At 45.8% G+C, this 13,750-nt stretch overlaps 1 protein-coding gene across 1 annotated transcript in view; it reads right to left on the bottom strand.

The window, feature by feature from the left end:
• CLVS1 (clavesin 1) overlaps positions 1-13,237 on the bottom strand; it is a 149,391-nt gene extending 136,154 nt beyond the window's left edge. Inside the window, exon 1 of the mRNA XM_061123373.1 lies at positions 12,783-13,237. Within this exon, the coding sequence (XP_060979356.1) occupies positions 12,783-13,237 (455 nt within the window). The remainder of the gene's footprint in view (positions 1-12,782) is intronic.
• Between the last annotated feature and the right edge of the window lie 513 nt (positions 13,238-13,750).

Raw genomic sequence — 13,750 nt, 5'->3', positions numbered from 1 at the left:
ACCCCCTGGACTGCAGCACGCCAGACTTCCCTGTCGTTCACCATCTCCCGGAATTTGCTCACTCAGGTCCATTGATTCAGTGATGCCATCCAACCATCTCATTCTCTACCATCCTCTTCTCCTCCTGCCCTCAATCTTTCCTAGCATCAGAGTCTTTTCCAATGAGTGGGCTCTTCACATCAGGTGGCCAAAGTATTGGAGCTTCAGCTTAAGCATCAGTCCTTCCAGTGAATAGGCAGGCTTGATTTCCTTTAGGATTGACTGGTTTGATCTCCATGCTATCCAAGGGACTCTCAAGAGTCTTCTCTAGCACCACAGTTCTTAGCATGGAGAGGAGCTTTGAAATAGGTGTAGGGCTTGATCTGCTGTCAAGCATGAAGCCCCGATTCCTTGTGGCAGCAAGGCCTTTCACTCCTGGCCTCTTCCTACCTCCCCAGCCTCCTCTCTCTCTGTGTGAGCCCTTATATTCTGTGCTCACTGCAACCAACAGAGCCTCTTCCAACATAGCTGTCTCTCTCTTCCCCAGATCCCTGCCCAGGTGCTTTCTTTTTCTCTCAAACAGCCTCCCTCATATTCCTCCCCTCTACCTGCTCAATCTCACTTCTCCTTCAAGTCAGGTAATGCCTCCAGGAAAATTTCTCTGAGGCCCCAGCTTCCTAGTTGGGTTAGTTGCCTTTTGTCTGCACTCCTGAAGGGCCCATGCTCACCTCACTATGGGAATGAAAACTGAATAGTAGAGACCAGGTAAGTAGAGGTGGAAAAGAGCTTTGATGAGTGGGGAGAGGGAAAGACAGAGAGAAGTCTGGCTCTGATGGAAGATGTCCTTTGAGTAAGGAAAGTCATGCCAAATTCTTAAGGTTTTCTGTGGCAAAATGCGTGGCGAAGAGACTGACTTAGGGGCTTCCCTGGTCACTCAGTGGGAGAGAAGCCACCTGCCCTTGCAGGAGACACGGGTTCAATCTGTAATCTGGGAAGATCCCAAATGCCTCGGAGCAACTAAACTCCTGCGCCACAACCATTGAGCCTGTGCTCTAGAGCCCAGGAGCTGCAACTCCTGAGCCCCTTGCCCTAGAGCTCATACTCTTCAAAGAGAGAAACCACAGCAACGAGAAGCCTGTGCACCACAGTGAGAGCGCAGTCCCGCTCCCTGCAACTAGAGAAAAGCCCGTGCAGGAATGAAGACCCAGCATAGCCAAAAATAAATAAATTAAAAAAAAAATTTTTTTTAAAGAGAGACTGACACAGCTTTCTAGGGATCCCTTAAGGATTCCTGAGCAGGGAATTTATGTGCGATCAGAGATTAGGTGACAACAGTCCCCAACAGCAGACTCCAAACCTAGCCAGATATTGTAAAGAAGGAGAAAGAGAGATACTCACCAACCAGCCTTGTGATTTTGCCCCGATTAAAAACCCTCTATTTAAAGTGAAGATAATAATTCTCTGCCATAAACTGTTGTGAGGATTGAATTCACAGTGTGGCACAGGGCATGCCCGATGCCTGGAGGCATCAGTAATACCAGCACACTCTCAGTCAGGAAGATGATGGCTGTTGTTTGCAGGAGTGCCATATTTGAAATTAGATTCAGAGACACCCTGCGGAAGTATTAGGGCCGGAGAAGAAATAGAGGCAAAGAGAAGAGAAACAGAGAATGTGCAAAGAAAAAAACAACACATCACTTTAAAACCCTCACAACAAAATGTACCCTCTCTTTATTTTCCTGTCTGATGCTACATTTTGCAGCATAGTAGCAATAACTTCTATTGCTTTATGGTACACTCACAATAAATGGCTTGGGAGCTTGATTTACAGCCTTAGTGAAGTGCAGGCATTTAATCATCTCCAGCAGCTGCTTAAGGTTCAAATATCACCCTTCAGGAGCGATTACGCAGGAGCCATATTTAAAGGGCAGGAGAGCTGGGGGCTGATCCTCTAGTTGAGGTTCAGGGCTCAGGGACTGAGGGGGCTTCTTTCGAAGGTCTACAGTGTGCTCTTTGTAAAGTGATCAAAAGATGCTTCGTGGCTGACTGGGAACTGGGGAAGGTAGCTAACAGCCCAGAAGAGCTTCAAATCATATAAGAGAAGCCCCATAGGTCCCTAGGCACTCATTCAGAAAGTCAGCTACGCCCATGAGAAAATCTCACAGTGCAGGCAGCACCATGATTAAAAACGCCCTCTCTCCATGCCCTCTTGTACTGACTCTGGCCTTTTGAAGAGCAGGACACACGGACTGAAGCAAGATTTCAAGTTAAGTAATTGGGAGAATCTCACTCTGGGTTGGCTGCTTCATCCAGGCCATGCTCCAGGAAGGACAAATTTATTCTTAGACCCTCGAATTTCTAGCCATCAGAGGGGACTCTTTCATCTACAAGGTAATGGTGTCATGTCTTTTGAGCTCCTGGGTTTATAAGTGAGAATTTGGGAGGAGCAGGTGGCCTGGAAGGATATGCTGTCAATAAAAGCTTGCTCTCCTGCTTCTGATGGTCCCTTCCTGCCGCAAACATGCCTGGCTGGTGTCACAAGGTCGCAGGAGCCGTGTGACATCTGACATCTTCTGGGGGAGCAGCCACCCAGTTAGGCAGGGACATGCGCTGCCGTGTTAATTCAGAGCAGGGACCCCACTGCTCTGCTGTCCGTCCAATCCATACAGGAGATGCTTCTAACAGACACACTTTCAAGGGCCTGAGTGCGATCGAAGGGGATGTTGACAGTGGGCAGAAGGCAGCTGAGCCCTGAACTGAGAGGAATTAGAGCGTGGGTGCTGAAACATGTCTCATAAGGAGTTCTTGTGGAAGAAGAGGATTTAAAGGAAATATCTGAAGAACTATTTGACAAACCCATGTGGCAAGCCACACATGCGTCCAGCAGGTTGAGGAAGACGCGTAAACTCTTCTAACTTCATTTTCACACCCATCAGAAGCTTCCTAAAAGCACATAAGAGAGATGTGGTCCATTTTATAAGGATCTTAAACTGAATGAGAAATTGTTATCTTGGGCATTTCACACTCTGCGTCAGGTACAAGTGGGAAGACCACCTGAATTAAGGAAGGAAAGAAAGGGTTCTCTGTGTCTCAGACCCCTTCCTGCCTGGCACATTTAACTCACACAGCTCTATCAAAGACACACAGTTATTACCAGACAGTGAGGAAAGCAAGGGTCGGAGGAGGTATGTATCTCACCAGGGTCTCACACACTCATCTTAGTGGAAGCAACAGGCAGCAAAGATGAGCCTTCATCACTATCTTAAATCAGACTCATATTCGGACCACTTTCTATGACATGTTCCAAGCAATATCCAGATTCCTCTGTTGGGCTCGGATTAAAAAAAAAAAAAAAGTTGTTTTCATTGTCACTGTTACTATGGCCAAATAATTACGTTAGAGGTTGGACAGGATCTTCAACATTTGATTGGCCAGATTTTGGTGAGACTGGAATACATAGCAGTGGGATTTGCCTGTTGAGTGATGAGGTCCTTTCCAGGTCTTTGGGGCCTGAGTGACTGGGAGAGGCTTGCATACTGGTACCTCAATGAGAGCCCCCCCAGAATGACTGAATGGCCCCCACATTTGGCAAATGGGTCCTAGTGGTGAGCTGTGCAGAATGGTGTTTGAACTGTGGAGTTAGGTCTGAGATCCAGCTTGTTGTAGCCATTTATCAGCTGTGTGGTCTTGGATAGGTTACTTAGCCTCTCTGGGTCTCAGTCACATCACATGCAAATTAAGGATGTGAAGAGTGACCACTGAAGAGCGTCGCTGCCTGCCACATGGTGGGCCTCAACACGTTTGTTTTTGTGGTTGTCGTAACTCTCCTTCTCTTCGGTTCATTTTTGCTCACTCCCAAGGTCACAACAATTGGGAAACCTATCACTCCCAGAGGGATGCTGGGAATGTTTCCATAGGAAGAACAGACTGCTAGACATTTTCTGGAACCTCTCTCGACAGGCCTTGCTTGAGATTGGAGAGGAGGGCTCTTTCATGGCCCTGATGAGAACAAGCACTTGACTCGGCTACACTCCTCCCCTCCCCAACATTCAGCACTGACGGTTTAGAAATCTGGCCCCTTTTGTTCACAAGTTCTTATACTCAGGATGGCGAAGCCCAGCGGGGTGCCGACCACCTGCTGCATATAAAAAGCTCTCGGATGCTCTTGCAAAAGCTAAAGGCAAACCTCCAGCAAGTGGCTTATTTATAGTCTGAAGACTTGTGTCTCACCTACTGCCTCCGGGTTTTACTCAGAAGAGAAAACCCCCTTAATGCTCCTCTCCCACCACAGCGCTGCTGGGACACGTGCCATGCCAGCCCTTCCAAGGTCGCCACAGGTCAGCAGTAACTGGTGACGTTTGAAGGAGCCCAATCACCAGCGTATCCATCAAATCAATTATTGTCTGGTGTGTAGGGACGAGGAGCAGCTGAACACCTCCAGAAAACAGCGAGCGGTGAGTGGAAAAGCGCCTGCTCCCCGAGAGCAGACTTGTCTGCTTCATTATAAAGTCAACATGGCAGTGTCCTTGTTTCCACAACTGTGACAGCAGGAAGGTCAAGTCCCCTAGTAAGATCCATCTTCCCTTCATTTCGTGCCTGGAGGGACTGGGGGCTGGTGTGAGATGCCATTCTGGAAACGGCAGCTCCTTAGGACCTTTGGGAATTTGCCCAGAGCCAGACGACTGTAGCCATTCAGCATGTCACTGGAGTGCATGGGAGGGCCAGTGAAGCCTGGATCCATCCCACTAAACAATAGCAAGTCTTACAGTAAATAGATGGGCTTCCCAGGTGGTTCAGGGGTTAAGAAGCCACCTGCAATGCAGGAGACACAGGTTTGATCCCTGGGTCAGGAAGAACCCCTGGAGAACGAAACAACGCACTCCAGTATTCTTGCCTGGAGAATCCCTTAGACAGAGGAGCCTGGTGGGCTACAGTCCATGGGGTCGCAAAGAATCAGACGTGACTGAAGCACCTGAGCAGGCGCACATGCATACTAAGTAGTTAATTACAGTAGAAAGTGGTACCAATAATTGTCTCCATGTATTGGATGCTAGTGATATGTCAAGGACTCTGCCAAATGCTTTACCTGTATTATCACTAATTCCCCCAGCAACCACAGGGGAAAGGTAGGGTTATTGCCAGTTCCCATTTGAGAAAGCTGAAGTCTTAAAGGGGCTTCCCTGGTGGCTCAGATGGTAAAGAATCTGCCTGCAATGCCGGGGGCCTGGGTTTGATCCCTGGGTTGGCAAGATCCCCTGGAGCAGGGAATGGCAATCCATTCCAGTATTCTTGCCTGGAGAACTCCATGGGCACAGGAGCCTGGTGGGCTAGTGATATAGTATTATACACTATAATGTAATTGACTAGGAGCTAACTTAAGGCTCTTGCGTGAGAAGTCAGATTGACCTGGGCAGAGCCATACTGAGCCATGCTAGAGCCCAAGGGACAAAGAAAAACCAATAATTCTATCCTGCCTCCTTTATAAAGTTTTGCCATTTCGTTCATGAAGAATTTTTGTTTGCATGAATTTTGATCCTAAAATACAGTTTTTGACAATATTATTTACATTGATTAATGAGTGCTTTGGTGCCCCTTCAATTTTGTGCTCAGGCAAATACCCCAGCCCCTCACCCTGATCCGAGCCCTGGGGCTGAGGTCTTGGCTCAGGCTCCCAGGTCTTCAAGCCAGATGGTTGTGCTTCATCGCAGATGTTTTGTCCCTGGTTCTGTATGTTGGGGAAGGAGAGCCCACAGGATTCACTGCCTACTTATAATAACTCTCTGTACTTGAAAGTAGTAATCAAGCTGTTCATCAGCTGCCTTTTCTCTCTACTAAATTACCCTAACGTGGCTCTTCCTTGCAATGTGTCAGCCTCCTTAAAGAACCAAGTTTTCAACTCATTTTCAACCTGGACACTGATTTTTGAGCTTTTAGTTGTAAACAATACAAGGACAAAAGAATGTCCAGTGTAATTTTATGTATTTTGACTTGCAATGCATTTCTGATTGTTTTTCCTCCCCCCATTAAAGTACTTGGGGGCCAGCTTGTCTACATAGCACCAGTGGATGCTATTGTAATCTATGAAAATGAAAGTGTTAGTCGCTCAGTTGTGTTCGATTCTTTGCAACCCCATGGACCGTAGCCTGCCAGGCACCTCTGTCCATGTATTTTTCTAGGCAAAAATACTGGAGTGGGTTGCCATTCCCTTCTCCAGGGGGTCTTCCCACACAGGGATCAAATTCTGGGTCTCCTGCATTGAGGACAGACTCTTTACCACCTGAGTCACCAGTGTGGCCAACTATAGTCTGTGGCAAGGCTTTTATTACCTGAACCACCCTGCTCTCAATGCTTTTCTGATATCCTGAGACTATAATAAGCATAAATAGCATACTAGACTATAATAAGCATAGTAAAAGGACAGGTGACTTCTCAGAGCCTCCCAGCCACACCTGAGCTACTGTGCAGGACTCTGGAGCAGGGTGTCTTGGAGTCTCAACCGTAATGTTTGTACTTTTCAGTTGGAGGGAAGTTAGTCATGGCATCAAGTTCTGCCACCCTTAGAACATCTTGTGGGCCAGTATCCTACATATCTGCCTGATTCGGGTTCTTTCTTAAGAAACAACTGCAATTTATTGACTGTGCTTGCTTGCGTACTAAGTCACTTCAGTTGTGTCCAACTCTGTGCAATACTATGAACTGTAGCCCACCAGGCTCCTCCATCCATGGGGACTCTCCAGGCAAGAATACTGGAGTGGGTTGCCATGCCCTCCTCCAGGGGCTCGTCCCAACCCAAGGATCAAACCCACATCTCCTGTGTCTCCTGCATTGGCAGGCAGGTTCTTTATCACTAGACCTGGGGACTCCCGCATTGCAGGCAGATTCTTTGCCATCAGAGACACCAGGGAAGCCTATTTATTGACTACCAACTAACGTTAGTCTATAAGCATGGTCACCTCAGGTGAGAAACTGAGGTTAATAAGAGTTTAATCAACTTGCTCAGGATCATAGGGCTCGTTGGGAGGGGGCTGGGATTTGAAGCTGGCCATCTGGCTTCCAAGTCTGTGCATTTAATCGTTATCTTATTCTGCCTCTTGGACCCTATCAACTGCAGCAATTGGGATTAATCCTTGCAACAGCTCCACATGCCAGATAATATCCCCATTTCTGCTCTTTGGGACCCCATGGTAGCCCACCAGGCTCCTCTGTCCATGAGGTTCTCTAGGCAAGAATACTGGAGCTATTTCCTTCTCCAGAGGATCTTCTCAACCTAGGGATGGAACCCAGGTCTCTTGCATTGCAGGTGGGTTCTTTACCATCTGAACCACCAGGGAAGCCCCAAAATAGCTTCACCAAATTTAACTCTTTTTTTTTAACTGAGAAAAATCCAGAAAAAAACAGACATGGTTCCTCAGTGCTCACATCCTCCCCTCCATGGGAATGGCATTCCTGGGCACATCAGACTGCGTGGCCCCATGCAAGTATGCAACTCAGAGAGAAACAAGATGGAGATTTCTTTTTTATCAGCCCTTAAGGGAAAAGCTGTGAATTCTTTCCGATGCTGATATGAGTTTAGGTGAGAAAGATCAAAAGGCTCATTGAGCAAGAGTGGCCCCTGAGACTTCTGTTACACACTGAGCCCATGAGCTGAAATGTACACCCTGCTGACCCTGGAAGTCCCGGCTTCCTCCCATGAATTAGTAGGTAGTGAAACATAGTGCATCGTGTCCGACTCTTTGCGACCCCAGGCTCCCCTGTCCATGGGATTCTCCAGGCAAGAATCCTGGAGTGGGTTGCCATTCCCTTCTCCAGGGGATCTTCCTGACCCAGGGATGGAACCCACATCCCTTGTGTCTCTTGGATAGGCAGGCGAATTCTTTACCACTGTGCCACCTGGAAATCCCAAATGAGTAGGTAGGGGCTGATTTAATCTGGCTCATTTCCATTCAGCCCAGCTGCCTCAGAAAAGACAAAAGTCTAGAAGTTCCTGCCAAGACCCCATTTCTGCAGGAGGCTGGTGGATGTGATGGGAGCCCAGAAACTCCTGGGCCTCTGTGTACATACTCAGCTCTGCACGTGCCCCTGGCGGACAGCACTCCCCATCACTCACCAGTCTGTGCTCTCGCTCAGGCTGTCCAGGGTCTAGATGAATGAGATTTACATAGTTTTAATAAATATTAATAACAGTTTTAATCTCAGTAAACCTTTCATATGAGACGTTCAAATAGCTTTCCAGTTGTCTCAGGCTCCCCAAGAGAGTCAAGCAATCATTTTGCAAAGCTACACCAACTCTTCAGGCCTCCAGGGCTCTGTTAGGCTAGGTCTGTGTGATGGGGAACATGTCTGGGGAGAAAGCCGACAAGTGCTGAGGACAGCAAGGGGCAGATAGACTCATCAGCCCACTTCCACCTTCAAATATCATGCTCTTGTCTCTGGCTTCAATTTATTTACCATCTGTGCTATATTATATTTATTTGTTTCTCTTGTTTCATTGCCAAGTGATGTCCAACTCTTTGCAACCCCATGGACTGTAGCTTCTCTGTCCATGGGATTTTCCCAGGCAAGCATACTGGAGTGGGTTGCCATTTCCTCCTCCAGGGGATCTTCCTGACCCAGGGATCGAACCTGAGTCTCTTGCATTGGCAGATGGATTCTTTACCACTGAATACTATAAACCCATTATAGTATTCATGTTAATACTTGTAGTATTACTGAGTGCTTACCATGTACCATGCATTGAGCTGTGTACCTTAAATGCATTATTTCATTCAGTCTTCTCAGCTACATTATTAAATAACCTTGCTTATCATCCCCATCTTCCAGGTGAGAAAACAGAGTCAGAAAACAGAGAGGTTACTTGTCCCGCCCGGGTCATATAACCAGTAAATCACATGACAGTATCCTTGTTCAGACTGATGTTTGCTTGCTTCTGATCATCTTTGGCTATCAGTGGGATAGCCTTAACCTTTCACCTTCTTGTTAAAACCAAAATGGTTTGGAACAAACAGTATTCTACAATTAAATTTAAAAAAAAGCTGCCTCTAGCCTGGATGGGAGGGAAGTGATAATGGATACATTATCCATTGTGAAACTATCACAGCATTGTTAATCAGCTATACTCCAGTATGAAATAAAAAGTTAAAAATAAAGCTGCTTCAAGTAGATCCAGCCTTTGGTGGAGGAAGAGAGGAGGGGTGGAAGTAAGAGTGTATATGTGTGTACGTGTGTGTGTGTGTGTGTGTGAGAGAGAGAGAGAGAGAGAGAGAGAGAGAGAGAGATTACTTCAAAGAGCCTACTGAATCAGAAGCCTATAAAGTGAATTTTAAACTCCCTCTCCATCCATAGGATCAGGCTGAATGAGCTTCACATTCATGAACCATTAGAGATGGAAGGTGTTTCAGAGATTACCTAGTTCATGCTCTTCATCTTACACCTGAGGAAACTGAGGAGCAGAGACATGAAGTAACTTGTTCAAGGTTATCATAATCATAAAGATTTGAATGATTCCCTTGGAGACGTGTTTCTTCTTGCTTCTTAACACCACATTTGGAGATATTTACAGACCAGAGACTAACAGAAGACAAGATACTGTATGATGATGTGTCTCTTCGTGTGTAAATCATCGCTGACTGGTGTTCTGTGTATCACCTGTCTTAGCAGACGGAAATTCTCGAACACATATGACAACTAAGCACCTATGAAGTCAGCATGATCATTCTCCAGAGTCACCAGATTTTACTGTTTCAAAATCCAAAATGTTCGTGTGTCCTTTCCGAGAGGACAGCTGTTCCTGCTAGTTAAACTAGGGCTCCCGCCCTCTGTGGATGGCTTATGTCTCAGAAGGAATTCTCCCGCAGTAGGAAGGGGTCAGCCACTCATGTGTTTGCGTCATTACCGGACAGTGGCTGTCCAAAGGATTGTTTGCTGGGGGGGACCTTGTATTTTCGTCATGGCCTCAGTGACTTAGCACACACTCTAGCACCAAGTCTGCACTCATCAAATGTTTGTCGAGTGAATGATGTATGGGTGAATGTGAAGACCTGGAAATCTTTAATTGGAAGATAAGTGCTTTACAATGTTGCGTCGGTTTCTGACATACGACAACACGAATCAGCCATGAGTATACATATGTCTGCTCCCTTTTAAGCCTCCCTCCCGCCCCCACCCACCTCCCACCCCACTGGGCTGTTGCAGACATCCGGCTGGGTTCCCTGTGTTACACAGCGGCTTCCCGCCAGCTGTCATTACACGTGGTCGTGTAATAGATGTCAATCCCAACTTCCCAATTTGTCCCACCCTCGCCTTCCGCTGCTGTGTCCACAAGTCCGTTCTCTACATCTTCATCTCTATTCCTGCCCTGCAAATAGGTTCATCAATTAAAAAAAAAAAGGACCAAATACATTAACAGATCCTTCACAATAAAATATATACAGATGGCAAGTTAGCATATGAAAATAAAAAAGACCTGGAAATCTTTCTCATCAGTAGAACACTGTAATGAGAGGCTCATCCTTAATGCTTATGGGATAACAGAGCAGAGACATAGCAGGACATCCTGGGCTGAGGTGCAGATCTGAACAGTCTATATATAGACTGATAGTATTAAAACATTCAAATACCTTTTCAAGGTTTGTTGTTGTTGTTTAGTCACTCACTCGTGTCTGACTCTGCAACCCCATGGACTGCAGAATGCCAGGTTTCCCTGTCCTTCCCCATCTAGATTGCCCTATTCCAATTTTTCAACCAGAAAACAGTCAGTGGGATCGTTAAGGTGTCCTACGCTAATCATTATCTTTAGGGTGAGGCCTAGTCATATGAGGCACTAAACAGCACCCTAGAAATTTCTTTTCATTATATTTGGATGAGGGGTTCTTTGGTATATTTTGAAAGTTAAACCTGTGTTTCCCCAAGTACCATAATTTCAGTATGATACTGCTGTGAGAGCTCAAGTCACAGGCGAAGTTTTGGAGATTAATTCATACATTCTTTCTAATTCAACATTTATTGCCTATTGGACTATGTGCCCAAGAGATAAACATGAAAAGGGTGTAGTCTGTTGCCCTCAAGGAAACTGCAGTCTTAGGAGGAGGGGTAAGAAAGAACACACATGTAAGCATGCAATTACAATAAAGCCAAGATAAGAGAACTTGCTCTCAAGTCAACCCCCATCTGTATCTCACTAGTTGTGTGACACTGAATGAGTTGCTTAACTTCACAAAACCCTGCATCATCAACTGTAAAATTGGGATCCTAGGAATACCATCATGAAAAGTTCCTGGGTGGATTAAATGAGATTATATGTATTCAAAAATATCAGCTATAATAACAGTGGTTCTTAAACTCCTATTGTAAATACTTGAGTGGAAATACGTGAGCAGAGGAATACACCTCACTGAAACAGGGTTGGGATGGATGTTGATGAAGACTACCTTCCTGAAGAACACTAGAGATAGGTATGAGGCAGTGGACAGGTTATGTCCAAGTTGATTGGACTTGGCATACGAAATAGTTGATCCCTCCTTTAAGTCTCTGGTGGAGTGAGTCCAGAGACTTGGAGACATGTCAAAACCACAATTATTAGTATTTAAGGCAAAGCTTACACTTCCAACCAGCTGGACTGGAGACCATGAAAAAGGGCAGAGGGTGAAGCAGAGATGCAAAAGATAAATTGTAGAGGGCTTTATTTTACTTTGAAGACTTGCAGGTCATTGAAGAATTTTAATGAGAGGAATGACATAACGGAATTTGGGGAGGGTTACTCTGATGATTGTAAAGACTAGAATGGCTCAGAGAAGACTGGACCAGAGGCAAGGAGCCTGTCAGAAGGCTGTCTGAGTGATGCAGGTGAGAAATGAGAACTTACACTAGGGCAGTAGCCATGGGGGCCAAGAGAACAAGAGACTCGAGCTGGTTTTAAACAGAAAGGAGCAGGACTCAGCAAGTAATGAAATGTGAGGAGCAATGGCAGGGAGCGGTCCAGGGAGACACTCAGATTTCTGGCTCAAGAGACTGGATGGATGAAAGAGCGGGACAGATGATGCACTCAGTTTGGGACGTGTTGAGTTTGTAGTTCTTTATGGGACTTTCAGGAGAAATGCTCAAACGCATTTGGATGGAAAGGTGTGGCATGCAGAAAAAATGTCAGACATTAAACTCATGGACAGGGTCCAAGGAATTATTTCATGTGTTGAAAATACTTGATTTAAGGCCATCTACTGAATCCACTTTTGTTGTTGTTAAAGATGAGAACATGAAAGACAGAATATATAGATCTTCTGAAAGACCAGATTCCAGTTTTATGAAAATATATGACCGCCTTTGATGAATAGAATAACTTCTGAGGTCTCTATAATTCTAACTTGTGTTCCAAAACATTGTTGTGGATCTTAATCACCTTTTGATGGCAGTGAAAGACCCGTGGCCTTGAAATTTTCTTTGTGAATGAAGATAATGAGTGCATGCATGCATGCTAAGTAGCTTCAGTCATGTCTGACTCTGTGCGACCCTATGGACTATAGCCTGACAGGCTCTGCTGTCTGTGGGATTCTCCAGGCAAGAATACTGGAATGGGTTGCCATGCCCTCTTCCAGGGGATCTTTCTGACCCATGGATCGAACCCACATATGTTAATGTTTCCTGCATGAGCAGGCAGGTTCTTTACCACTGGTGCCATCTGGGAAGCCTGGATGTAGAGAATATATATGTTTAAATAAGAGCCCATTATCCATAAAGGCTTATAGCCCCAAACATGCAGTGACAATGCTTATGAAACAGAAAAACCAAATAAAGACACTATCTACATTTACCTACTCTGATCCCAATTGGCTGCGAACAGCAGAAGAATCTTCCTGCCATAGTGATCACGGTTTTCCAACACTCCAGGGAACCCATCGATGAGAGCCCTCTTAATGCCAGGATCATCGGCCTTGAAGTTTTTGAACATGTCCAGGTTTAGCTGGCGGTACTGGAAGTACTGGGCCAGGAGTCTGAAGGCATCTGCTTGGTGAAACTTCCTGGCTCGGAGAAACCTCAGGATGAAGGCATCATCTGTGCGTAAGAATCCGATGTCAGGCCTGGTGATGATCATGTCTCTGACTTGCTGGATATCCTGGTGTAAAACGTCTGGGTTTTCGTTCAGTTCCAGGCGCGCTTTCTCTATAGTCTCTGGGCTGAGTCCAGCCTGTAAATGGGTCATCTTGGCCAAATCTCCTTTTGAAGTGCTTAATTTCTGATGTTTGGGAAGAAGAGAGACTGGTCCCATTCACGTGATGGTCTGCTGAAATCGTGGCCCATTCAACAGTCTTTTTACCACCAAGTTGCCACTGAAACAGACAAGCAGAGGCTCTTCTTTCTGTTTCTGGAAAATGTTTGGACATTCAGATTCTATGTGGTGGTAGCCAGCCAGAAGAGAAGCCAAACCAAGGCCATTGCTTACTGCAAAACAAATACACACAAGAGAGACAAATTGATGATACAAAGAAGGTCTGGGCAAATGACCTGGAACTCAGAAAAGCAGTATATTATGCTGTAGAGTTGATTAGAAGAAGAAAGGGTATATATTATTTAAAATAGGGTCTTTGGCATAATTTTGTTATTGACACCTTCAGTGTGTAATGGGGCTTCCCTGATAGTTTAGTTGGTAAAGAATCCATCTGCAGTGCAAGAGACCCCGATTCAATTCCTGGGTTGGGAAGATCTGCTGGAGAAGGGATAGGCTACTCACACCAAGTGTTCTTGGGTTTCCCTTATGGCTCAGCTGGTAAAGAACCCTCCT

This window comes from Dama dama, chromosome 21, assembly GCF_033118175.1.
Source record: "Dama dama isolate Ldn47 chromosome 21, ASM3311817v1, whole genome shotgun sequence".
Taxonomy (NCBI): Eukaryota; Metazoa; Chordata; class Mammalia; order Artiodactyla; family Cervidae; genus Dama; species Dama dama.
The sequence above is the reverse complement of the archived record's forward strand: the minus strand, read 5'-3'. Positions and strand labels throughout refer to the sequence as shown.